At 31.8% G+C, this 27,857-nt stretch overlaps 6 protein-coding genes across 6 annotated transcripts in view; 2 read left to right on the forward strand and 4 right to left on the reverse strand.

Annotated features, from left to right (window-relative positions):
* Positions 1-1,879: 1,879 nt before the first annotated feature.
* LOAG_16749 (hypothetical protein) lies at positions 1,880-4,400 on the reverse strand (the record flags this gene model as incomplete). The annotated part of the gene is made up of 7 exons (XM_020449403.1): positions 1,880-2,127; positions 2,409-2,544; positions 3,017-3,117; positions 3,215-3,307; positions 3,542-3,637; positions 3,754-3,891; positions 4,286-4,400. The coding sequence occupies 7 exons, from the start codon at positions 4,398-4,400 to the stop codon at positions 1,880-1,882; spliced, it is 927 nt and encodes a 308-aa protein (XP_020307059.1).
* Positions 4,401-4,998: 598 nt separating this feature from the next.
* LOAG_16750 (hypothetical protein) lies at positions 4,999-7,314 on the reverse strand (the record flags this gene model as incomplete). The annotated part of the gene is made up of 6 exons (XM_020449404.1): positions 4,999-5,228; positions 5,717-5,859; positions 6,494-6,651; positions 6,753-6,836; positions 6,955-7,075; positions 7,298-7,314. The coding sequence occupies 6 exons, from the start codon at positions 7,312-7,314 to the stop codon at positions 4,999-5,001; spliced, it is 753 nt and encodes a 250-aa protein (XP_020307060.1).
* Positions 7,315-9,700: 2,386 nt separating this feature from the next.
* LOAG_03559 (hypothetical protein) lies at positions 9,701-10,736 on the forward strand (the record flags this gene model as incomplete). Its single annotated transcript, XM_003139096.1, has 3 exons — positions 9,701-9,792; positions 10,248-10,332; positions 10,536-10,736. 3 exons carry the CDS (start codon positions 9,701-9,703, stop codon positions 10,734-10,736), a joined length of 378 nt encoding a protein of 125 aa, XP_003139144.1.
* Positions 10,737-14,908: 4,172 nt separating this feature from the next.
* Positions 14,909-15,416, forward strand: LOAG_03560 (hypothetical protein; the record flags this gene model as incomplete). Its single annotated transcript, XM_003139097.1, has 3 exons — positions 14,909-15,057; positions 15,149-15,227; positions 15,282-15,416. 3 exons carry the CDS (start codon positions 14,909-14,911, stop codon positions 15,414-15,416), a joined length of 363 nt encoding a protein of 120 aa, XP_003139145.1.
* Positions 15,417-18,173: 2,757 nt separating this feature from the next.
* LOAG_03561 (hypothetical protein) lies at positions 18,174-18,407 on the reverse strand (the record flags this gene model as incomplete). The annotated part of the gene is made up of 1 exon (XM_003139098.2): positions 18,174-18,407. The coding sequence occupies one exon, from the start codon at positions 18,405-18,407 to the stop codon at positions 18,174-18,176; it is 234 nt and encodes a 77-aa protein (XP_003139146.2).
* A 6,022-nt stretch (positions 18,408-24,429) lies between these two features.
* LOAG_16751 (myosin tail family protein) overlaps positions 24,430-27,857 on the reverse strand; it is a gene marked incomplete at both ends in the record, with an annotated part of 18,138 nt that continues 14,710 nt past the window's right edge. The window contains 5 exons of the mRNA XM_020449405.1: positions 24,430-24,603; positions 24,870-25,151; positions 25,350-25,517; positions 26,149-26,271; positions 26,826-26,945. Of these exons, the coding sequence (XP_020307061.1) occupies positions 24,430-24,603; positions 24,870-25,151; positions 25,350-25,517; positions 26,149-26,271; positions 26,826-26,945 (867 nt within the window). The remainder of the gene's footprint in view (positions 24,604-24,869; positions 25,152-25,349; positions 25,518-26,148; positions 26,272-26,825; positions 26,946-27,857) is intronic.

Raw genomic sequence — 27,857 nt, forward strand, 5'->3', positions numbered from 1 at the left:
AATAACGAGTAGAAATCGCTTGCCCGTGAGTCAAAGGCTGTTATAAAAATATAGTAGAGCACTAGTCCAGACCAAACCCTCTTACAAAAAAGGGACATATATATATAAAGAAGTAGGAGTGGTTTACATAAAACGTTAGAGGGTATTCCTTTAGATACAAAGGAAACGGTAAAAATGTGTATTTCCGTCAGACAAAGATAACAAAGAAACGTATGGGAGGTAATTTTGAGGAATGTGATTTGGTGAATAATGCAGTGATGAATCATTAGAAATGTTCTAAGCATTTAATGTATGATAAATTCTCTCGGTTTTTCCGACACCCCGCCTTCAACGGTTTTTCTAACAATAGTGAAAACAGAGTGGAACCATAAGAAATGATAAACATGAATGAATTTCATGAATAGAATTGCATTTGGCTAAGCAGAAAGAACGTGCCAAATTGCAATTTTTGAATATTTAGTTTGAGCACTCAACACGAACCATTCAGTACAAAGTACTGTTTGACATGCAAAATTTTCGTTATATTCCTTATAAGAATTATTAAAACAAATGTAGAATAGTTAATTCAATCAAGTAACTATGGTTTTTCCAAGGATAAGAACAAGTACAAAGCTTAAATTATGAGGAATTAACAACGAGATAGAAGCAGTACGAGTACCTTTTATTCCACTTCTTTTCTTACTAGATGTATTGCAAAACAACGGTTGCGAGGGAGAGCAGTCATAGTTGCTACGCAATGTCAACCCAGGCAACTCCTCACTTCCTGATCTTTTCGTTTAAAATTCTAGTTTAAATTTCAGGAAAAATCCTTTCCAATAATTATTTGTCGTAGAGAAGACGAGAAAATACTATGGATCGAACAAGAATCCTCTAAATTCAAATTCCTTATTCATATTTGACAGTAATTTTACGTTACTATTCAAGTTTGAGACATTTTTAATAGAATTTCATCAAAAGATATTGTCAGGGAAGAGGCCCTTTCAAGCTTATAAATAAAAATTAAGATAGAAGATCTGCATCTTACTGTGAATTTGTGATCGTCTTTAATAATCCTTCATTTGAACTTTGCACTTTCCGTTTCAAGACATTCATTTTTGCAAATGGTGTTTTTTTTTTGGTTCGATTCAACCACAAGACTCGATGACATCTTTTATTCTTTCATATTTTGAGTTTACGATTTAATGAAAAAGAAAAAAAAAAACTAAGGCAATTTTTAATGCGATGGTTCTAAATACAGAGAAAATTACTTCTTCTTTCACTATCAAACCAATCACAAATACATGTATCACAGCAGAAATAATTTCATTTCAATGAAAACTTATAAAGAAAACGAGTAAGACATACAAATGAACATGGAAATGCCTTCATATACATACATAAGGCAAATGATGCATGAGAATTGCAGTAAAATTGAAGCACAAAGTGTCAAATTAATGTCTAATCGTTCCCCCATTATTAATCAAACTTATAAATAATAACTCTAAACAAAATGTTTGTCGACAAATTTTAGTGTCATCAACAACAGAACTGACTATCAAAAACAATCGATAACGATGTGATCACGTTCAGAATTTCTTAAACGCAAGTAGGAATTGATCAAAAATGATTGCATTGTATTTCAAAAATTTTATTTCCAAATAAATTACAAATAGTAGAGCGAGCAATATGCCAATGGGAATATTCGGATGAGAAAACCTATCAACAGTTGCACAATTATCATTCTGCATGCATATTCAAATTTTTTAAATGTATATGAATGCACATATTTTCAACAATTCTAAAATCTATAAATTTCATAGGTCTTTAACTAACAAAATTTATCAAAAATCAGACCTAGGCTTTGCTTTTGCTTATTCACTTATTTCAATTTTCATGGATCTTATACTTGAGCAACAAGTGATTGCTGTTGTTGTTGTTGATCACCAGGTTGCATCTGCTTGCAGTATTGCAGCAAAATTCTTTGGTAATACTCACGTGGCGTTAATGTTCTCGCTGTACTACACTTACTCGTATTCAAATCCAGTGATTCCATACTTGCTAACACACGTTCCGATACAAACGAGAGCGTACGTGGATGCTCAATCCATTTGAAATAGTAAATATCAGGTGGTATGTAAGGGCGTCCATCTGAAAGTACTCTGATAGCAATTCATGGTTGAAATTGTCGAGAGTTGACAAAGTTGAAATGTCGTGGGAAAAAATATAACAGCTGTGACAAATACGCCACGCTTATTATTTTCACGTACATTTTGGTCCAATACAGCCATATATATGAGAAAATAAAAAAAGTGCTATTTTTGGCATAACGTAATTAGTAAATTAAATTTTAGCAAAATAAAAACAATTCGGATGATTATCTATTTATTGTCTACTTTTCCTTCAAACAAACTTTCAGAAAAAAAAAGTACCAATCCAATTTAAATCAGGTTGCCTGCCATTAATTAAGCATTCAAGTAAATATTCTTCTGGCAATTGAGCTAGCTTATTGATCTGTTCCGCAGTAAGGCCATATTTCTTTTGAAGAAACGCTACATAACCAAACACCTAAAAACAGCTGTTTGTGGACAGCTAATCTTATTTCAGGCTCCATTTCTCCTTTTCATATTCACAAAGTCTCATTTTCGGAATCGGATATTCAAATAAATGATTTCACTCCGAAGGGTTATAGCATTTTGGTTTTTCAAAATGTTTCATTGTCATCAATCGGTTATGATTAGATGCGCTAAAGTGCAGCCAAACAGCAATAAATCAAAACTCCTAGAAATTTAATTTAATTTGAGGGGAAATATTGCTTAAGCTTACAATGTAATACGGTAGTACAACAAAGTACACCATCTGATATAAGCCATATGACAATATTACTAATTTAATTAAGCGATTATAATTACAGTGAAAAAAAACCGAACCAATTTGATCAAAATCATTTAAATCTATTCATCAAATGGATTTCTTGAAAATTTTAATGACAAATAAATGAATGCTAGGGAGAAAATAAAAAACTGCGGGAAAAACTAACTTCCCCAAGATGTACGACTTTACCGCCAATCGTCATAAAACTGCGCCCCAAACTTCGACCATAAAAATGAATGTCACGAATGTACTCGCTTCCCACCAAATCTACAATTTGTTCATTGAATGCTTTCTAAAATGCTATAATTTCCAATTTCCTAAAAACAATGGAATCCATTGAGGATGAAATCAGAGAAAAGCGTACCAATACACATCGTTGTGATAATAAGGCCAATAATGATATACATGAGCGTTGCTGGCAGAAAGTCCGCATTTTGAGGTACGATATCTCCAAAACCTGTAACCACCTTTTTCAAAAGTCATTTTGAGGTAGGATATCTCCAAAACCTGTAACCTCCTTTTTCAAAAGTATTATGAATCTCTAATCGAGAATTGCTTCTCTGGAATTACACTGGATGTAATTTTTATTGGCTTCCGGTCGTTGATCAATTTACCATTGCATATCTGAGACGTACAAGCACTACTCGCATTTTAAATTTATAAGAGAGCAGTTTCACAAAAATATACAAACCAATAGTTGTTACGGTAACAAAACAAAAGTAAAAGGATTCCATGAATGTCCAGTTTTCCCAAAGTTGCATAAGACATGCACCACCAGCAGTATAACCTGTAATTTTTTGATGTGTGAGAAAAAACTTTCGAATTTGTTTCTTTTATTACCTTAAGTAGAAGTCAAACTTGATTGACATAAAAAGTTTGAAAATTTTTAACCAAAAAGGTAACCTATCACAATGATGAGTACAAACAACACTGAAATGCGCCTATCATGATGTAACTCATAATCCTCCAATTCATCTGCTCTTGCATGTGTATCTTGAGAAAGTGTTTTCTCGCTTTCTTGTGTATGAATTTCTGATATATCTGGAAAATTCATTTAAACTTTCATTCATTCATGCTAACGAAACTTTTCCCTATCAGCTGATATTTTTGAAATGAGCAATTAATTATAATTATTTCTGCAAATCACACAACAAGTTAAGATTTCACATGCATACACTAATAATTTTCTCTCAATAAAAGTAATCCATTTCAATTTTGTCCTCTCTTCAATCGATTCATCTATATACAATCCTTTGTTTCAGCAAACTTTTATTGCATATTTAAATTCTATCTCCCATTTTAACTAATAAATAATGGTCAATTATCATGAGTTAAAAATCAAAAATGCATTTGTTCACAACAGAAGTTGTTCTATCGAATGATCTAAGCATGACCTACCAAAATCAACTATGAATAGCAAGTCAAAATGGCATACCCTCAAATGTGCCTGCTTCGGAAATGGTATCGACATGATTTTGTCGTCGTCTTCTTAATCTTCTAATATTTGTAACATCGTTGGCAGAAGTTATCTTCGGCTGTTTTTCTTCCATTCTAATGAAAAAAGAAACGAACAGAAAGTAGAAACAAATATTGCTGGATTTTACAAGGAGTCATTAATTGAATAGATTTAAACAATTAAATCCAGTTCTTTTGCAAATCAATTTCTAATCGATGACTTATTCTACAGTTAGCGTTTCAGGTTATTATAATTCACATTCTTAATCTCAAACATTCAAAAATTAGTATCTTACAAAGAAAAGAGTTCATTAAAAATGATTTTACCTAATAAAGGGAATACATTTGCAACAATACATGAAAAACTGTGCGAATTTTCGGAATAATTCCATACGTATCAACCTCATCATGTAATGAATCCTAACTATGCCAGCTGCAAATTTCAGGATTGTGTATACACATTAATTTCGTTTGTTCAAATCATTTATTTCTCGATCTTTTTCATCCACTAATGACATATAGAAAAACTGAACATAAGTCTGAATTTCGATGCTTTTAGAAGAAAGAAAAGATCAGTGAAGAACATGGAATGAAATTCTGTTAAAATTGAGACAAGAAAATAAAATTACAAAAGTTTTTGTCTCTAAAAGACTTTTATCTTGAAATTTTGCTAGATTTATTGAGGATTTGGATCTAAATTTCTTTTTGCAACATCCAATGACCGAAATAATAATGTAATAATTGGGCATAGTTTCGCAGTAACATTTGGATTGGGTAAAAACGATAGAATGAAAAGTTTTCAATACCCGAGAGAAATCGTCCGATATCAGCAATGGTGACAAGTATTAACGGAATACCTAACAGTGCATACATAAGACACGCTATCCGGCCTTCATTGGTTCTCGGTACTATATGTCCATAACCTGAATTCTAATCACAATTCATTTCAAAACTAAAAGTGCAGATAGAATGTCCGATATCAAAACTGGGAATGGTGAAAGCATAATCAATTCCTAAGTTGTCATTAAATTGGAACGACCAGCAAATAAGCAAACCAAAAATCTTGCAAGTGGAAAAAATTATATCACCTCGGCTAAAACTGTATTCACTCAACCTTCAAATTTTCAAACCCTAAGGAGGAAAAAAAAAAGCAATCCATGAAATTTTGTTTTTACACCAATTTGTGTTTCCAAAACAAGATAACAAAAAATTTTCAGATAAAACGGATGCGAAATTTCAATGGTTACTTCTATTTCGTTCCGTGTGTGTTTTGAAATATTAACCTGTCGTTTGCTTTGATGTTTTAATGTTGATTACAGGGAAACATATTTCACAATCATTTCCAGAAATAGAACGGAACAAGTATAAATGTACACGAAAACACAAACGGAACAATTTAATTAACTTTTACCAATGGTTGTAATAGCCGTCCATGAAAAAAATACACTAGAACCGAATGACCATTTCACCGGTCCAGCACCTTTGATTATGTCGTCGGGTGTCATGTAATTTTTCGTGTAATCAATAAACACATCACGAATTACATCATTAATACTGCAACTATTCACTTGAATTTTAAAATTAGAATAAACTTCGATACAAAGTTCCAATCATCTCTTCAATCAATTAGATACCCAATATGGAGAGGTAAAATGCAAAGATTAACTGTAAGAAAATTTAAGTCCCAGAAGTCTTTTTTTACTTGAAATTTTTTTGTGTTCTAGTTATCAATCTAACAAAAATAGAAGAATTTAATATTCATATATTACTCTCACACAACATGGCTTCAGGTACATTTCCGTCAATAGTTTTGGTTTGAAAACTAGTTTGTTATTTGAGTAATCCATTCAAGCAGTTCTTTATTATAAAGGGCGAAATTCTCATTGTTTTACTCTAGTGATACTATGGCTTCAAGTGCATTTCCTCCAATAGCTGTTTTCCAAAATTACTGTCTGTTGAATTGGAAAGTAAATCTATAAGATCCAAAACTTGTAGACTTTTAAAATCTTTAACTTATCCTTTTTTACGTTATTGCCACAAAAATTCTTTGCAACAATCATTAAAATGAAGTGCTCGGTTTTATTCAATTGCTAAAGCTTCTAAAAAACTGGTTTTGACAATATGAAGCTATTTTTGACTCTCAAGTTACGTTTTAACTTTTCAACATAAAAAGGAGAAAGGAACGAACCCAAGATGTGCTGTTTTAGACCAGGTTTCAAATGTCACCTCTCCAGTACTGTTTCTCACATGTACTAGCATCCATAAATTGTCGATAATTTTTTGTTTTAAAGCTTCAATTCGACGAGCAGTTTCGTTACGAATATATACTTCATGTGGCATTTCAAACTGATGATAACATTTAATAATATCATGATTGTCTTGAGATATAAAGATTATTAACGGGTAATGAAAAGTTTTATTGAAGAGGATTGAAAGGGTAAACCAACATGATGAAAGATAGCAGCACCGAGAATTGTGTAAGCTGTTGAAAGGAGGACAAGGCCGATATGTGGCAATACTATGCGTATTCTCTGCAATATAATTAATTAAATTTATATTTGCAATCTGTCAATTAAATAGTTAAGAAGTTAGCTTTATAGTCCTTTCTTCAAAGGTTCATTTGAAGTAGGACTAGGAAAGAATGAGAACCTGTCGTATCTGATCTTTTTGTGTTTTGATACCAAAATCAGTTGTCTTCTTTTCACCAATCTGCTCAAAAATTTTGCCTTCTCCATCCTGTTGTCCTATGAAATAATTCAAACGCTCGGCACTGTAAATGAGAATTCTCTGAATTTTTTTTCAGCTTTAAGCTTTCAAAAAAAAAGTTCAAAATCATGAATGAGACTTTCCTGAACTATATGTATACATATCTTCGTTCTCTTATACTCCTCCGATTAAAATAAAATTTTACGGTAATAAAATATCTAAACACTGTTGTAATGAAAAGAAACAGCTATTATTAAAGTTTAATTTTGGTTGCAGTTCAAATTACCGATTCTTTATTAACATCCCTCAGAAGCTTTATTAACAGTAACTGGTCTTAACGGAAAGTAACTGATTACATTTTTATCACAATCCAGAGCGGTTCTCAAATTTGCATTTTTCATAATAAGCGATTTCTCATATGAGGAGGTCTGTCATTTGTCCCTCTCCTCTTAGATTATCTACTATATATCCGCTTACAATTATGTGCACAGTTCATCAGATATTAGTTTCAACTGAAAACAAACAACAGTTCAAAGCTGGTCAATTTAGTAAGCAATGTGAAACAACCATTGGGTTTTTCGTCCTGCCACTATCCCTAATTTCATCTGTTTTTAAGAAGATCAAAACAACAACAATCCATGTTAGTCGACAGGGAAATATTCTGTAAAAATTCCCTAAGCCAACAGTCTGGGAAATTCCGTAATTGGCTTCTTGGAATATTGAGAAATCTTTAAAGTAATAAGTGGTACTTGATATGCAATCATTTTTTGACAGCATCAAAAATTTGATACATTAAAAACCGGCCCGCACTTGCCTGTGACAAATGCAATAGAATTTATGGCAGTTTTCGTCACTATTTGCAATCCTAACAAATTAGTGAATATTACTGTCTAACTATCTAACCCCATCAATTCCACAAATGATAACGTCAGTCTCTCATTACTTCTGTAAGTGATAAGACGAAGAAGAAATTAAAAGAAAGTGATAAGAAGAGAAAATATGGGGAGTGAATAAAATTAGCCATAGTTCCTCTTTCTCATACAGATAAATTCGTCGAATCTCTGTCAGAAAATTAAATTATCTGTTTACTGAACAACCTTATTCAATTTCTACACTTTTGCGCGTAAGCAAACATCATATTAGCCTTTTATTTTCAAATTGTTTTTTAAGTGCATTATTTGCATTGGGGAAAAGTTGCGTCGTATTACATTGAAGGTCATTGTAAAATTTCTTTTATGTTTGCTGTTTTTCCCCGAGATTTTATCAATGTCTTTTATCCGAAATTAATTTTATAAGTAGAAATAGAGTTACCTTACACTTGAGGATGCATACTGAAATAAAGTATTGCTTCACAAAATATATGTGATATTTATTGAATAAAAAAACAATCGGCAAAAAGCAATTTCAATTCACTATGAAAAGTTCATTCTGATTCTCAACTTATTATATCCTTATCTCTTTCTACTTTGAATAGATTCAAAGCTCTGTGTAGCTCTGTGATTAATCCACACCATCATTTTGTCTCTTAATTAAAATATTTCATTCTCTACTCCACAAAAGCCTTGTATATTTTTCGTCCAACTTCTTTTTTACTTCCTCACCTAATTATTTCCTTTATGAATTACTAGTCCAATATGCTAATGAGTCGCATAACACTAACATCATATATTTTAAATAGTAAGTAAATATCCTTAATCAAAATCATTTAAGTGAAATATGAGATTTGTGAGATTTATTCGGTTGTGCTGTAAAATGAATTTCAACTATTTATATTTTAATTATCACTCTATTTTTACTGAGTTGTGCAATAATTTTTTTCAAATAAAATTCGTTCCATTATTTGTTCATCTCCCTGTCTTTCTTTCTCTTCCATCTGATCATAGCAAAGAGTGACAAGATAGTTACAAAGAAAAGTTAGGACGAAAAGTCTTTCAAATTACAATGACATGAATCAAATTACATCAAATCCAATGAGATGCACTATGACATTTCCTTCGACTTTACATAACACTAATACTTTCTTTAGAGTATTTAAAAAAGTTACTATACTTACTTCCTGAAGCAGTTTAAAATTGTCGCAAACAGGATAAATTTTGCAAGTATTCCAGGAATGGGAATTTAAATTTAATCGGTACTCAACTGCTATCAATGCTTTGTTACAGTGATGCATTCAGTTGTAATTCGATGGACAAGGCATACAATGAGAGAAATTGGGATGAATTAGTCTTAGGCTTTTTCGATTGCCTGAAATATCTTCTTTCACAGTTCTTCAGATTATAGTGTACTGTCACATTGAAATTCAAGTTTTTTGTTATATTTTCGAAGCTCATTTCTGCAAATAATATGTTACACTATAAAGTCGACTGAAAACACATAACGAAACCGAAAAGTGGTCGATTTTTTGCAGCTTTTGCATAAATCTCCCATGAGACAAGCCTTGGTAGGCTAGCATCTGATCCAAACCTTTTTCTGACTTAGCCATCTAAAAAGCTTCATCCTTTACTATTTTTCAACATAAAGGACAACCTAATCCATAGGATTGATGTGTAAACAAGAACGCAAGATCCGTGTTCAAAGGCTGGCCTTTGGACTTAGGAAGGACTTTTCATGAAATCTATCATAATCACTTTCTGTCAACTACTAAGACACTTCCTGAAACCACCAAACTTTTCATTTAAGCGAACGAATTATGGGATATTGTCTTGAACATTGCAAACATTGGAACTTATGGTGGTTAGAAGATTTTAACCAGAAAGAAGGGAAATTTTGGAATGAAAGACAGTAGGTAAAATGAAAATGATGTGAATTCATTGCTTCTACTTGAAATTGAGTAATTCTTCGACACAGTAAATTTTTAAAGTCATACCTGTTCCTAAACTTGTGAAAATGTACTTGTTGTATGCTATGGATTATCTAATGATTATGCACACTCTTATATCTAAATCATTTAATACTAACTATTGTGATAAGCTTTATGATGAATGAAAAAATATGTGTCGTAAACAATTAACTCAAAGTTTCTGATATGAAATAGCTATATTCGCTCTTAGCTATCATAAAACAAACTTTTCTTCTACCGCCATATGTATCGTCCATTCGAAAGATGGACTTATTCAGAATAAGAATTTGGGAATTCTGAAAGGTTATGTTGAAAAGAAAAGTTATATTGAAAAACAAGCACACCTATTGCTCAAATACTATTTTGTGCCGATAAAATAAAATAAAATTAAATTTAGCAAAAAAAATACGATACAACAAAATCGCCGGAATATACAACTGTTTTTCCAAATATTATTGGTGACAGCTAATTATGAAAAGCAAGTTTATCTTTTTAAGATATTGTCATTTGCCCATCAATAATCTATCATTTTAAAAATTTAACTTAGGCCTACCATAGTACTCATATTCTTTATTGTGGGATGACTAACAAATTGTTCAACAAACAATACATGGAATTATTTGCCAGCTATAAAATATTACTTAACCACTTGAAAGAAAATATAATGCTACACACTTTTTTACAGGACTCGAATCTTCCCTTAGTGGAATCTGATCAATTGGCACAAACCTTAGTATTATTGATTGACACTATCACGAATTTTCCTTTTTGGCAAGATTGGACTAATGGTACTGGTCTTGACAATTTTTGTTTGATTCGTAAATGCAATGATTATGAGTTTAAAGCAATTGAAAACTGTGGAAAACTGAAGCCTATAAGTCTTTAAACGAAAGCTAAGCCTCAAAATTCAAAAGATGAAAATTGCTCTAAACTGATGGTAAAAGAGAAGATAAAAAAGTTCAGAAAGAGTAGGTTGAAGCAGTCTACAACTGAAAATTCTGTAATCAGGTAATCCCAAATCCTTGAATACCTTAAATACTTGAATATTCAAATCCTCATCAATTAATACTTGCAGAAAATGTAACCATCTGGAAACGTGCTATCCGAAAGGAAGTAAATAATGGCTATTGCCAAGTTTAAAAACCAATATGAATTAATTGCCTTTAGAACTAATATACTGTGAATGATTCGCGTTACCTTCGTTACATTCATTTTTGATTGTGAACTACAGTTAAGTTAACAATAACCATAACTGATTTTTTTTAGAAAAAAATTTTTAGAACTCCAGAAAGAATTATATTTGTTAACTTATTTGACTTTCATTCAGCTTCTCAGAAAGCTCTCTATGTAAATGATTTAATTAAACAAAGAATCCAACAATTAATGCGTATTAAATGTCATAAAAAACTTTTGAGAGGAATACCGAAAAAAGGTATGAAATCACATTGCTTGAACGATGTTTCTTTTAACTGTTTAAGCTCAAGCTTAGTTAATATTAATTTAACCTTAATTTAGTTTATCTTATTCCAAACATTTTGATTGCGAAATATTTCTGAAGAGAATTCGGAAATATAATCAGATTACTATAATTTATCACTAAATCCGCCAATATTTAAAAAAGAAAATTAAATTAATTTAACTTTGTGAAAGTTACAATTCATTGATTGAAACACTTCAGTAAATAAATTATAATTAAATATTTTTAAAAAAATTCCGAACAAAACAGCTCACTGTTGAACTCTTTCAAATTCTAATTGCACAATTTATTTTTTATTTTTTGACAATGCCATTCACCTGTAATCCACACTTTATTTCAGTACAGTTAATTTGAATTTTAATAGCACAATTTGTTTAAATCTTTTTTTCAGGTTTGAGATTAATAAAAACACAGAATAATTGGAGAATATAGGAATTCTGTTACTCATTTCATGATATTTCAAAACTTTTCATTGTTGCGGGATTTTATGTGGGATTTTTTTTCGGATTGTTTAATGTTCAAAAAATTATGATTAACTTGAGACATCCACATCAATAGAATAAGAAAGGAAGATGGAGGACATCATCTGACTAAACCATCAATCTCAAATGCTATATGACTTCATAAGGAAAGACCCCCGATGAAGAGCGCAATTTTTCATTGATAAAAATACTTCACAAGGGAAATGTATCTTCATCTCCAAAAACGCAGCTTTCAATGGGCCTCATTTGATTAGACGTCAACAAGCCGTCAGATTTTTTTTTCTATTCTTTTCTTTATCCAAAAAAAGAAGAAGAGATAAAGATATTTGAAGAATGACATTGGAACATTTTTTAAACTTTAATAAAGCCAATACATTTTCTATTTGGCTCAGAAAACAAAAGCTTACCAAAAAAGTTTTTGAGTTCCCGATGGAATTTACAGTCTTACATATTCTGTTACTAATTGACAGTGTCATATGCTATTTGAGTTACTTCAATAATTCATATTATATTGCGATAACAGTGACAATAAAACTGAACTATATAATAATGTTTCAACTACTTTGTGAATGATGGAGAAGAGAATAAAAAATTCATTCAATATATCAAAATAGTTGAACAATTTATATTGCGCATAATATCATATACAATATGATATTTCACTGATATGCATATCTGTCCTCACTTTTTAAATGCTTCTTTCCCATTAAATGTCTTAATCAGACATATGAATACTGCATTCAGACTATCTAAATCAATACATGAAATGAGAAGTCTTCACACCGAGAATAATTTTATCTTTAAACTCATTTTCGAAGCAAACCAGCAATGATAATATTTCCGTTTGAATCATCATGCTTATTCAAAAGTACTGATATCATTAATAATCTTTGGAAGTTATCAAGAATTTGTGACTCCATTAAGAACTCTTAATCATCAAGTAAAAATTTAGAAATACATTAGTTTCAATAGAAATAGTTGCTATCACAAAATTCTCAATTTTTCTGAACTTCTGGCAATTTTCCACCTCCTGAGTTTTGCAAAATACTTTACATAAAATTTCAATAAAGATCCAAACAAAATCTTTGAAGTGAAATTAACTGAAACTTTTCCCAACTAAATATGTGAAATAACACCTTTAAATTCATTTCAAAAGTGGTAAGAGAAATAATATAACACATGGATCTTAAAAAATCATTCTGTAACAAAAATCAAGTTTTAATGATATTCACGTCTTAAGTTTTATTTTTTATGGATAATGATTGCAATCCATGAAGAAATTTCTCCCCCACATACTTCATACTTGATTTTGATTTGGATCTCACTTTTGACTAATTCTAAAAATATCTGCAGTTTGAAACCTTCTGGAACTGAATAGACCAGCATATACTATTTTATTTGTTCAACTCAGTAACTGATAGTAAAGACTAATCAAAAGAAGCGGAGAAATGTGTTGTACTTATATAACTGACCAAACATTTCCCTTCAGGCCAAAAACATAAGCCAAAAGGTGGAAACTGAGATTATGATAATGAATGACAATGATGTAACTAACGGTTTTTGATAACACTGAAGAACGTATATGTGTTTTGATAAAAATAAAGAAAAAAGATTCTTACCCACTATTTCATTTAGCTCAAATCTTTTTTCCAGATCAGTTAATAAACAGAGGGAATTTGTGAGGAATGGAGAAGTGGATGTCAGGATTGAATTATTTCATCTTTTATCACAAACCAAATATAAGGCTACTACCAATATTTATTGCTTCATTACAAAAGATAATTAATTTGCAGTTACTATGTTTTACATACATACTCACAGGAAGTATCTGCATAACGGTGGGAAACATTGGAATAGATAAATTTGCAACTACTATTGTAGCCAACAGAGAAACTTATATTTCCATCTCAAAAAACATTTGGAAAACCTTTGAGGAACTCAGAAATCCCAAATTCTCATACTTGCTTTGAAAGGCAAATTATTTAGATTTCACACTTCGGCAATTCGTCAGTTTGAAAAATAAGTTAAAATAGAATTGTAATCCAAATTATTTTGAAAATTTTCTCTAAGAGAAGATTAATGAATCATTGGTTTTCCAAGTAATACTTACATTTTTTACTCTGAATTCACTAAATTTTGGAAATTTCACCATAGATCCCTTCGCTGGCGTTGTAATAGAAGTCCTAATGATTTCGGTAAAAGTGCTAGCATCTTTAAAGATATCTTTGTCAAAGGTCAAAACATTGAAAACATGAAAATCCACTTTCATCCATTTTTATCTCAGCATACAAATTCCTGGTGCTGATGCTATCATTTTCAGAAAGTTTTAATTTTCCATACCTTATTTCAGTAATATCCTGTAAATTGCTCGGTGGTCGCCGAGAAACAATCGGTGAACGTGATCGATAATGCATAGAACAGATTAAATAGAATTCAGTAGCCAATTCATGACATTATCAAGCATTTTTTCAAAATCGTGAATTTGCAAATTACGACCCGGAATTCGTTTCCAAGAATAATTGTTAAAGATATGGATTCATCCGGAACACAATGAAAGCAGTAGGAGAATCTTGTCTATTGCTTTAACTGGCAATATCTTGTGTCCATATAAATGATAGGAATAACCAAAAAAAGTACGATCCGGAATGTTCCTGTTCATCAAGTGTCTTCCATTATTAGAATGCTACCCTCACTGACATGTTAGCCATGATACTAACATTTGGTCGACAGATATAGTTGGATTTCAGTGTTGTGCATTTGAACACTTTCTCCAACTTCGGCATTGAATACATCAATATGATCTATTTATCTCACTTCAAAATTTCCTGTTATTTAGCGTTTTTCTCTAATGCCAGAGCTGGTCATAGCGAAGAAGTCAGATTGAAATCCTGCAAGGAAGATGAAGGATTTGGGATAGGTTTGGGTTCATCTAGAGAGTAAAATTAAACATCGGCTTTCTGCCAGATGATGTGATCCACGTTTCTGAGCAAATCAAAGTTCAAAAATCAACAGCAGTAACTCTTAAAATACTACTTGCTAATATTAATTAAGTCAATCGAGGACACTGCTTCTTAAACATATCATAGAAAATTATGATGGATGAGAAATTTTGATTGGGAATGTAGAAATTTTGATTGGGAAAATCATTCGAGTGCAGAACTGACTGGCGCTGTTATCCAACCTATCAATGATGATGACAGTAGCATTGATTCAACACATTCTCAAGCAGCTTTATTATATGCAAACTGGTGAAGTCCTCAAGCATAAGCTAAAAAACATTTTGCACTTGGGCGTGTCTCGATTTTTTTCAGAGCCTTTCCGAAATATTCGACATTAAAGCTTTTGGATTACCGATAGTACCGGAAACGATATCACTTTTATGCTAATTGTTCCTATTTATGGATCACTATATTATCAGGTTATCATCATTGACTTGAAAGGAAGTGTTGATTTTAGCTAATTCTCTTATCAGTTCAATTGGCATCGATCAAATTGCGGCACCATTTATCACTTACAGCTTATTTCACAGCAAAATTTCCACGCTAAAAAATTAAACGACGAGAGCGAAATGACACAGGAGAACAGTGACGCAATCAAAGTTGAATAAGAGCTTGAATAGAAAAAAGTAGTGGATGTTGGAACCAGGAAGTTCTCCTGTACTTGTTATGAAGTCGAATAATTTCACCAACTAATAAGTGAATCTGATTTTCTAAGACATAAAGAGATAGCCGTCTGACAGAATTATATTTCCAGCAAGAATTTAATCACAGAAGAGCCTTACAGATTCCGAAATTTGTATACATTTGTTTTTTTGTCAGAATGGGATCCTTCGACTAGTAAGATTTGCTTAATTTTAACGAACAGAAATTCAGAAAACTGAAAAATCCTGGAAAATACAAATTTTTTGGTATTATAAGAAGAATGATATATTAGCATAAACACTTTAGTGTTAAGAAAGACGAGCTATTTTTCGCTATTTGAGGATTGTGAAATAAGAAAGAAAAATTTAACAATCAAAAAGATCAAGGGGTGTTTGGAGGGATGTTCCTATTTTGACTTTTTTTCCTTCTCCTCATCATCTCGGAACCCATCCTCGCGAGTTGTAATTTTTTCAACTTAAAAAATTTTGAATAAACAGCGTGTTTTATAGCAGAAGTGAAAATGCCTGTGATAACAAAAGTTCTTCTTTGTATTTATGGAACATAGTATATTTGCATAACGAAAAGAGCCATACTGTTTCCGAAGAAATCTTCAACTGACTTCCTAATAACTGACCAAGAGATTACAAAGAATCGAAATTAATTCACTCGTATTTCTATAGGAAACAAAAGTAACCAAGCCTACAATCATCAGCTACGATTGAGGCCAATTCTGAGTTTTGTATAGCGACAGTATACCTTTTTGCTGCTCAAATTGCCACGCGTAACAAACACGATAATCATATCAATAGCATTTCATGCTTAATTGCTCGCATTTAAAATAAAAATTTTCATTGATAAGCTTGAAAATATGACGGAAAGGTTATATTATAAAAAAGAATTTCTCAACTTAAAACACCGACAAATGTCATGAAAAAATAAGTGATCAGAAAATTTAATATTCAAATCGTACATTACACGCCATTGAAACGTGAAGTTAGTCTCTAAGACTGTGTAAGTTCTCGGAACTGTCACACAAGAAAGATTGCATACGTACTGTGAGCAAAAGACAAGACTTCTTTTCTTATTTTGAAAACAAGTCTCTCCTATCGTATTTCACTATATTTTTAATAATAAACTCTTATCAAGGGTTTACCAAATCTCGGTTAAAAAATTTCTTATTTAATCTTTGACTCCCTTACTGTTTGGACTAGTAAAAGAATACCAATAAAATTTTCGCGAGTTTAGTTCTTAAAAATAAGTAGGAAAAATCGATGAAGAGAAAATATTGCATTACTTGGTCAAAACAAGTGAAAATTTCACTTCCGGAACCGGAAAAAGTAATGGAGTAATAAATAGATAAAGCATAACTTTGCAGGAAAGAAGAATTTTAACGATGATTTTAGTCAGAAAACGAAAAGCCAGTTATTAACTAATTGATATTGGCAATACAAACTTTGTACCCATTGTTCAACTGTTTGATACAAAGATAGCTGCATTTAGAACTAATTTTTTTATGCTCAGAAACGAAATTAAATGATAAACTAAAGGTTGAGGTATTGTCAATGTAAAAATTTTAAACCTTCAATTGTTTCTCAACTTCAGATACAAGCAATTCAGGTATGGGAGGGCAGTATGAATAAGCGTTGATTCATAATTGTTATACGAATACTGACCAGTGTTGACCTTCGAGAATCCAATGAATTTCAAAATCAGTTGGATGTTAATTGACAATTAGCACTGTCGACTTCTTCTAGATTGCTGAACATAGTTGAATGACAGAAAAGATAACTAACTCTTCTTACGAAAGTACTGTAGAAAATGTGTAAACTTTACCATATAACGCTCAAAATATTAAACATTTCTTCCCAAAAAACTTTCCTTCAAAAGTAAAATGTAGACCCAAAGAATGCCAACTTCATGCAACACGTACATGCAATTCAGCTAAGTCACAAACTCTTTCATGAAGCTTACTCTTTCATGTTAGCTTTTCAAATGCTAACAACAATTTACAGAGGCGCAAAGTCCATGGTCAACTGTTAAGCAAGAAAAAGTTGCATTAATAAGCGTCAATTGATAATAAGTGCGATAGTTTGATGGGACAGTCAGAGAAGTTAAATATTAAAATGTCAAAGAAAGTTTCATTCCAGTACTTGAATACTTGAATATTATTTTCCTATCAAGTAAGGTGTATTATTATGAATGATCGCCTCTACCACCAAAATTTTCCTTTTTTTTCTTTTTTTGCCGAAATATACACGAAAATGATAGAACAAATGACTAAATATTATCCTTACACAATTTGGATCCCACAATAAAGATGCTTTGAACCATTGTAAGGACGATCACTTAGAAAATGTTTGTAAGCTAAGCTTTCTATGATTATTAAAACGGGGCGGCTTTTGTCAGGTGGAAAAGTTGGGTATATAATAGAACTTTTTACATAGCATATCTAGCTATGGAATATTGAAATACCATAAACTTCTTATTGTGTTTTGAAGTGATCGATGAAAATAATATCGACCTCTTTCTAGTCTTACAAAAGTGATCGTTCCAGGCAATTCTCACAGATTGGAAAGATTAAATCTTGGACAGAATATTGAAGAGCACTAACAAGTGATAACATATGCATCACACTTATGAACTGAATTACCACCTGATTATCACTCCTAGCCTTCATACTTCATCAGTAACTTCCCAAATAATGTTCGAATGAGAAATATCACTTACATTGTCTGCATTTGAATGCCATCAGTGTACGATGTACAACTAGTATTGATTGTGGTACCATTGTTACCTTGTCGCACAGAATATACTGAGCTGAATGATTGTTTCTGATAATTGTGTGCGTAGATACTTGCGGCAGATGAGCCATCACTTTGCGTGTGAACTGAAGACGGCATTTTGCGAGATGAAGCAGCCGCAGCTGCCATCAAAGTTGCTTGCACTCCAGAGGTCATCCGAGTTGCCTAAACTTCATCGATGATGTAAGGATGCACCATTTGGAATCTGTTGTTTAACTAGACAGAAGGAAAAAATTATATGCAATAAAACTTCAAGTTCAAATTTAAATCTCAAAATTTCATGCCTGAATTTGTATTCACGAGATTATCTAGCATCGAAGATAGCTAGCGTCAAATTTCAATATTTCCCTTTTATTAGGACTATTTTAGTTCTTTCAATGTTATTTGACTTATTTGCCTTATTGTTTCTTTCCATCGTTTTTTGATTTATGATATGATCAATTTATTGGATTCGTTTTGATTCCATTTCAATTTTAAAATCAAACGATCTCAGTGCATGTGTTTATTTAAATCATAATGTTGTTCAAAAGCTTCCAAAATATAATTTAGTATCAAAATCTAAGTTTTTTTTCTTCACAATGTTGTATGATTTGATTTTAATTAGTACCGTTTTTCTTAACAACAGAAAATAAGAATTAATAGAGAAATATTCTCCCTAAATTATCATTTTCCACTCAAAATCCCATAGCTCTTTGGCACCAATGTCATTCTGCAGTCATTCTCGCATTCGTTACTATAAACGATGCAAAAACGCAAATACATCCCAGTCGGATGTTAGCTTATTTTGCTCAAAACAAAAACTTTTATTCTGTTCTTGCTATTTGTGCAAACATAAAGTTACTTTTCATACTTCATATTAAAATTTAAACACTAACTATCCTATTTATTTTACTCTTAAATAAATGACAGATATTACTTAAGATAAGTGGTTAAAGTGACTTTGAACTGAGAAAAGGAAGAAATACAATTGATAATCCCTGAATTAATGTAAATTAGCAACAAAATAGATTCTTTGGGAAATATGATCCCAAGCACATTGTGACCCACAGTGGTCTGCATTCACAACTGACCACCTTGACTTAATTAGAATGAAATGAAATGAAGTGAGACATTTTTGTGAATGTTCTCATTGAAGGTCACAATTAAATTTCTATATCAACGATGAACTCATTAAAATGAAATGCAGTATGGATAACCCATGAGGGAAGAGGGAACTATGCCATATGAAAGTTAAGTTTTAATGAAGCATTAGCGTGCATGGAATAACAGTAGTGCAGTTTCCACTGCTCACTGATCGCTATTCCTGCAAGCATTGTATCATTCCACTCAGTGATAAATGCATTCCATTATAAAAACAACCGTCGTCAATATCAACTCTAAATATGATGACCAGTGCTCCTTAGCGACCTGTTTAAAGCTTTCAAGTCATACATCTATCGATGATAAATGAAATTTTAAAAAGACCAAAAACATTTCTTTCATCTGTTTATATTCAGAAAGTGAATCATTTCCCCTCTGATAATTTTTATGCCATAATGCCTTGATATGATGTCTTCAACTTATTACATAAATGTATGGGAATAATTAATGATTAGATAGGACTATAGATTTGCTAAAATTCGTTGAAAATATTTCGAGTGGAAGTCCAAATGCAAATTAATGATTATCAATTACTGACAGTTGTGATGTATTCTTGAAAAATACTTAAAAAGACTTTTTTGACAACGCATTACTATAATTCATTGATTAAATCATTTCTTATAATTTAAAAAGAGAAGAACTTAGAAATATAAAATTCAAAAAGTATTTGAAGACATTGCATTGGCCAAACTTGCAAGAGCAAATATGCCAAACATATATAAAATTGCATTGTCTTTATTAGGATATTGAATTTCCTAAAACGATTAGTTGCATGCATTTCTGCATGAAATCATCCGAAGAAAATGCATGCAGCAGTGAAATTATTCTCTCTCAGAATTAAAAGGAAATTTGCAATTGACATCTTTTTAGGTAAGATTAAAAAAACAAAGCGTTAATATTTCAAGAAATTTTTAAGTATTTACATTAAACTAGAATACTAAAATGTGTAACAAAATACTATCATTTTAAGCTTTTCATCTTTTTAAGTCAACGTTGAAGTGGTACCTCTATAAGGTTTACTGTTTCTCATGAAATGGAATAAAAAAATGTTGGAATTTTTTTTGATAGAGGTGTTTTTTTTTTGATAAAATTAGCAAGCTATTTTAAAAAACATTTTTAAAGCATTATTTAAAGGTTAGGAGGATTGAAATGAGAAGACTTGTTAAGTGAACAGTTTGGATAAACCTAATTAAAATGTGTGTCTGTAAAATCATTACAATTCAATAACCACTCGAATCTATTACCGAAGGGTAAATATGACTAATCGTTGCTGGCGAAAGACAAGGAAATATTCATACAAGTTATTACCATTAAGATCAAACCTTTGACTATTTTTTTTTGCAAAACATTTCACATTCTTTTCCAAAGCTTTTTCAACGTCGTTGAGTCTCAATACTCACTGATCTCATGATGTTGTTAAACAGTTACTTTTCTTTTTATAATACAGTTATCCTTGTCTTGTAACTTTGTTTAAGTCATTATGACCTTAGAATAAATCATCGGTTATGGGATTATTAAGATTGTCGGATAACAGTCTGTTATCTGGCATATGTTTCAAGTATGTCGAAATATATTTCAATGATACATTCCACTCATGGCTGTTTTTGCATCTAAGAATATTTGTATTTTTAAATTAACTTCGATAAAATACAAAAAAAATTTAATTGCCAATTTCAATAAATTATAATTGTACAAGTCGGTACCCTAACTGCTGTAGTAAGTTTCTTCGTGCAATTTCAACAAATAAAATTTGTCTTGTGTTTGATAAATTATTTGAAACTCATGAATAGTTTACTAATACATGATTATGTCCATCTGTATAGTCTTTGCTTCATTTTATGGAAATTGAAAGAAGAAAGTGTTTTAAAAGAAAAGAAATGAAAATGATGTTTAGATGTGAGTATTAGCAAATGACTGGAAAAATTACCAATTCAACACATATAATATTATATCGTCCCTTACAATTAAAAGCGCATTTTTAGGCCCAAATAATCACCAATGCGTAGATAACGAATAGAACCTGACACAAGCGATCTCATCCATATGACACACACACACACACACACACACATACACACACACATGCACACATACACACACACACATACACACACACACACACACGCATAGACACTCATACTCATGTATATATATATATGCTAACCCGTCATTCGTGCAGGTTTTGTTAAAAGAGCAAATCGATGTACACACCGAGTAAAGCGCAGATTTTCGTACCTTTTCTTGGAGTACATACATCCAAATTTCAAGAATCTCATTAAATTAAAAATGGAACTGGAGGTGAGCGATCGGATGGACTTTGTTTGGTATTAATGAGGTAAAACTTTAAGGTATTGTTTTCCATTTTAATGAATATAAGTAAATCAACCTTAGTTTGATTCATTTGTTTTATCTAAAGTTATGTGCCATCATAAACATACTACTCCTTTAGGTCAACTTTCATCAACAGCTTCAATACTTCCCTAATACTGAGCAGAACCATTCGATTCACTGATCTATCAATGTGTCAGCGACAACAAAGACTGCAAGCAGTTATCCTACAAATATTTTGAGATTGAAGTTCACCACAAGTAACGCAAATTTATTTTTTAATTCATACAATAGTTTTCTGATAAAAACAAAATTGCTTATTTCTTGAAATGAAAAAACAAGAAATGACGTCACAATGTTTTCTGATTTCGTCGTCTTTCTTACCTTTGAAAATTTCAAGCCAGAAAACGATTCCAAAATTTTTTGAATGTTAATGGCCAAATTTAATGTTTCTCTTACGAAAAGATAAGATCTAAAGGTATAAACAATAACACGGGTATTATGTTCCTGAGACTTGTCATGACAACAATTTCATCCGATGTCGCACACACCGACATTGCTGGTTGACATTATATTATTTGAATGATCCAAAAGATTTTTGCTTTTAGGTCTCCAAATATTTACAGTAATTGATAATTAATTAGTCGCAGATGGATGATTATTAACTGAACAATTCTTTTTCCCTTTTTTTTTGCCTAGTGACCACTATTATTACCATTAATTCCAACTTGGACATCTTCGTGTTACAATAATATTAGTGGATACTGTCGGGATATCCCTCCATCACCATGACAAGATTTCCAAGGGGTTCCTGCAATTATAACCTGATCAGATTTAACAGACGATCCTGTGGTATGATTTAGTTATCAAGAACGTTGAAATGAAAAATCAGATTCGATTTTACCGGCTACGTTTAACCATAGATTCAAATGGTTAAGTTAATTAAGCTTAAATAATTAAGCTCATCATATAGCCTTAATTAAGCTCATCATATAGCGACTAATGAGACTATTTTCTTGTTGAGAATTTCAGAAATGTGGAGAGCGTTTGGCAGTATCAACATTTTGCATAATAAAAAAAAAAAACACAACGCGAGCCCAGAAGACAGGTCATATGTTAGCTTGACTTTCATTTATGTTCTCCTCTAGGAACATTCCTGTTCCATCTGAGGGCAAATTCAATTTTTGAGGACAAAAGATTTCGGACAATGAAGAAATAGAGACTCTTTATTCTTCTTTTATTAGCAAAACAAACCAAAAATTTATAAAAACGAAGGTTTTTCAGATGTCAAAGTCTATTGTTATCACACGGAAAATTTACTCTCACCTTCAAATCATATTGCTTTATTCGTTTCAAGTAAACTTCAGCGCCAAAAAAAAATTTTAAACGAACTTAAGAGCAACAAGTAAAGTTGTTATAACATAGAATCAGATGTTACAAAAGTAAGGGTGCTTCAAACATCTAAAAAAAATTGAATGAAGTTAAATCATAGCCTAGGACTTCATCTCAGAACACTGAAACAGAATGTAAAGCAAGAATATTCAGGGACTTGAAAATCCTTAACATAAAAAAAAACGAAAAGCAGCGGACCCATTATTCATTAAATTTCAAGTATACAACAAAATGAAAGCTACCACTGCACATTATACACTCCACCTGCTAAGATTTCAATGGATCCTCGTTTCGTTGTCTTCTAAACTTACCTTGAAAATACCTGATTGCATCAACATCTCGAAACTTCAACGCAAAACCGACCTTAAACATCGAAATGTTTTTTAATCTCCAATAGGGAAATATAGTCATGAAATTTAACAACCGCGAATGAGTTACGACCATGGACTCAATCAGTAATTCGTCTGTTTTTTGCACTTTGGAACATAATTGATGTGACATACAATCCATGAGCTTCGGTGACACAAGAAAAATTTAAACTTACACTAGTAACTTGTTAAAAAAGTGAAGAAACAAATATAGGCTGATTTCAACACTTTTTTATCAAAATAGAAATTTCGAATAATGTTAAAGAACATTGAATTGCACGTGGAATGACTTCTCAATTATTTAACAATCAAGATTTGCTAATAAAAGAGAGAAAAAGGGAGATTGGGAACGCAGAACTGTAGAAGATGGAATTAGGTAAAATTGAGATTTTCATTGAGGATGAAAATTTATGTTATTGAATTATGCAAAAAAAGGTTATTTGCATGTATCATGATGTACAGTTTAAAAAAATGGAAACTTTCAGTACTACAATTTCTTAAGCTATTTTTTGAATCTAAGTGGTGTAAAATTAAAAATCAACTGCTGCGATTTGTTTAAGGAAGGAAAATTGGTAACATGTTTACCATTTGTTCCCCAAATATTGCAAAAGACAAGTTTTCAGATATAAGTTAAAAACAAAACAGAAATGAATAATGAGACTGATCAATTTTCTATAAGAAAACTGCTTTCTTCAGGGTTCTTCTGTAGCTATCCGAGGCTGCGTTGCGATACCAACATTTGATACCTAAACATCAAATTTGAAAGCAACCTAGGAAACTATCAAATTTTTCCATGAAAGTAGCGATTAAAACATTAAACAACATGTCCTTCCGAAAAATATTGACAGCGGCAATGAAAAGAAGCCAAACATGGAAGCACTGGCTTCAATTGACATTTTACTTGTAAAGTTTCATTGGAATCTCGAGAAAATTCTTAAATTTTGGTAAATTCAATAAAATAATACAGAATACGCGATGCGCCCTCCAACAGGCTGAACTTTAGAACGATTCTTGGCTCGAATTTTGACTAATGAATTTTCTGCAATATCAGCACGTTCTTCAGCATCTTCAAGCATGTGTTGCATTTGCCGATATTTGCTAAGATTTTGAGTGGCTAATTGTTCCTAAATAAAATTATCACTTTGAAAAGCGTAAGTATGTTATTGGAAACAAATCAAGATGCGGAACAGATTGCTTTATAAGTCACTCAGAGTAATTTGCAAGATAGTTTAAAGTGAAATGTTCGAGGCGGAAGAAATCATTCTTAAAGAATGACTGTTAGTAAGTATTCAAAACAGAAAAATAACCATATGCAAATGGACTGGACAGGAAATAAATTCAAAGTACTTTTTGGCTTACTGGAAATTTCAGAAGTAAGTGAAAAAAGTACCGCTTCTTCCAACTGCCGTTTGTAAGTTTTGATTTTTGCTTGCATCTTTTCGATAAGATCATACATCCGTTCGCAATTCTTTTTGTCTTCATCCACTTGGAATTGAAGTTCGCGCACTTTTCGTTCTCTGTTACGATAATTTTTGAGAGTTTCGGCATGACGCCGACATTCATCCGCTAGTTCTACCTCAAGATCATGTACACGTTGATCCAGTTTAGTTAACATACGTTTTCCACCTTTCAGCGCTGTTGCTTCCACCTCATCCAAACGAGCCTGCATTTCCTGCAAAAAGTTTCCCACAAAATGCATCAAGAATGTTCGCTGTAGTTGGATTACTTCTCTGCTTCTGTCCTTCTCTTACACAGTTTCTTAATTTCTCGCATCTGAAATCACTGTCCAGTCACGAAAAAGAAATTTGCAATAAGTACACGAGAGAAATAGAGGAGCGGCAGGTAAAAAATGAAATGAATGCAATGGAACCTTCGTTTGCAATTCCAATCCTTTCCGTTGTCGGTCAAGATTCTGTGAATGTTCCTGCTCTATTTGTAACTCCTCCGCCAGTTTTGCTGCATCCATCACCGCTTTTTTGCATCTCTCATCGGTACTTTTCAATTCATTAAACGTTTCACTAAGCTCGCTATTGAGCTGCTGAAAAGTAATATTTGTCTAGTAATTAGCAACATCTTGATGTTCCTCTCTGGATATGCTTGATAAGTTGTAAAAAAAAAAAGAAAAATGCAACAGTCTTCACAGATAATAGTTGTCCATCAATATTCTGTTTCTTTATTGGTCAAAAATATGCAACTGTGGTTAAAAATTAGATTTATTTGAAGGTAACTCAAACTGAAAATAAACATTTGGAAAGAATAAAGGTGTCAAATGGGACATTAAATATATTAACGTTAGAAATCGTAAAGAAATTTATTTGTTAAATCGTCGTAAATGAATGAGTTCAGTAACTTCGAGAACGGCAACTTATCTAATCACTCAATAAGATTTTCTAAGAGAATTGACAAAATAAATCGTTCTTATATGAAACCATTAATTCTTTCGACAGAAGAAAGCGAAAGAGATAAAACTGATTACTTTTCGAACTGATATCTTAACTTGAAAATTGAAAGCTGAACTGATAATGTTCAGGAGCTTGGAAAAGATATAAACTTTATATCAAAAATGCACACTTTCGTACACAATGGAAACTGTTTTATAGAAACTTAGTCCTTGCTTAATCCTTGCTTTAATTTGTCAATGAACCATTATTTTCATAATATATGGAAACCTGAATTTCAGATTCCAGCTTTCGTTTCGTAGATGATAGTGAGTAATTATTTTGAGTTAAAGAATTCACTGTTTCCTTCATATCCGCGGCTTCTTGTTCTAATTGATGGCGAATTCGTTCCGTCTAAATTGATTTATTGCCACAAAATCGCAAATATTTTGAAGTGCTCCTACGAAGTAAAGTCAAAACGGAAAAACTATTCGTGGAAAAAATTTATTTGTTCAAGCAATTGAATTTTGCATTGATATGGAGTTTGTAAATTTAAGGAATATGCATGCCGTAAATCGCACGTACTCTTCAAAATAATTTAATGAAAGGAACAGAATCTTGGGAAACTAATAAAATAATTCCGATTTTGCAGCTGATTTGCATAATATCATCCAATATATCAAGAGGTTATCATCCTTGGCGGTTGAATTAATCGAACGATAAATCGAGTGGTATGCCACAGCACATGGCTCATCCTAGTGCTATCATATATCAATCTGGATATTTCAGCTACATTCATCCGTGCTTGATAGCGCTACCTTATTTCGGTTAATAAAGTTAAAAATGCAAAAGTGAGATAAAATTAACAGCTATCAAAGCAGAAAGATGGCAGCAGCATAAACTCGAAAAGTTATTACAAGTTACTAGAAGCTCGGATCATCATATACAAAAATTTATTCTTTGGTAACCTGCTCCAGAGTTCCGGTTAGTTCTTCTTTTTCTGATTGTATTGCTTGTATACGTCTTTCCATAACGTTCATTTGTTCACGCAGCTCATCACGTTGGCGTTGTTCATCTTCGATTTGAGTCTGTCACAAAAATTTGTTATATTATTGATAGGCTGCTAAATTTAGAAATTTTGGACTAGCTGGATTACTCACGAAATCTAAAATATTGTAACTACTACTTAAAAATGAATTTTCCTAAAGAAATGAAATTTCATTTGAAGAAAAATTGACAATTTATGCATGCTGTATTATTTAGTCTTTCATCGATTTTAAATAGCATAAAAATTCATTGTACATTCTCTTAGATCCTTCAACAACACGGACTTGATAAGTTCTCAGCTCAACCTAAGAGAACTAGTCACATCCCAGACAAAGCTTACTTCTAGCAAAAAGAACTGGCCTTTCTTCGCATGCAAAATCTGGTGGAGTAATAAAAATATTTGGCTCACAGCAACTTTTCTAGGCATCAATAGAATAGATATGGAGAAAACTGCGAATAAATTATACTAGGTAGTGGAAAAATGAAGAACTTTCCTCGTGTATTTTCTGATTATAAAATGCATTTATTACCTGCAACTCACGTGCATTGTCCTGGTAACGTTTAATGGTTTTCTGGATATCCATATTGGCACGATTAGCATGATCCAGAGCTACTTCTAGTTCCTGAAAAAGTACTTCTATAATTCATCTCATAACAAAAAGTAAAATTCTCTTTACAATCCCAATGATATCGCATCAATCTGCAAATGCCCCCATTCGTAATCACCAACAACGGTACTCTTTGTTTTCGCAGAATATTTAGCATGAAGAGCATCATTTTTACGCTGATGCAACTTGAATTGTTCAACCTTGTCCGATTGACGCATCATACATTCTAACAATGATTGCATAGTTTTCACACTAAAAATGAATTAAAAAACAATACGAAAAATAGCACCGATATCATGAAAATGAAAAAATACGTAAATAAATTTATGCATATATACTAATGTT

Source organism: Loa loa (assembly GCF_000183805.2).
Source record: "Loa loa unplaced genomic scaffold supercont3.17, whole genome shotgun sequence".
NCBI classification, from domain to species: Eukaryota; Metazoa; Nematoda; class Chromadorea; order Rhabditida; family Onchocercidae; genus Loa; species Loa loa.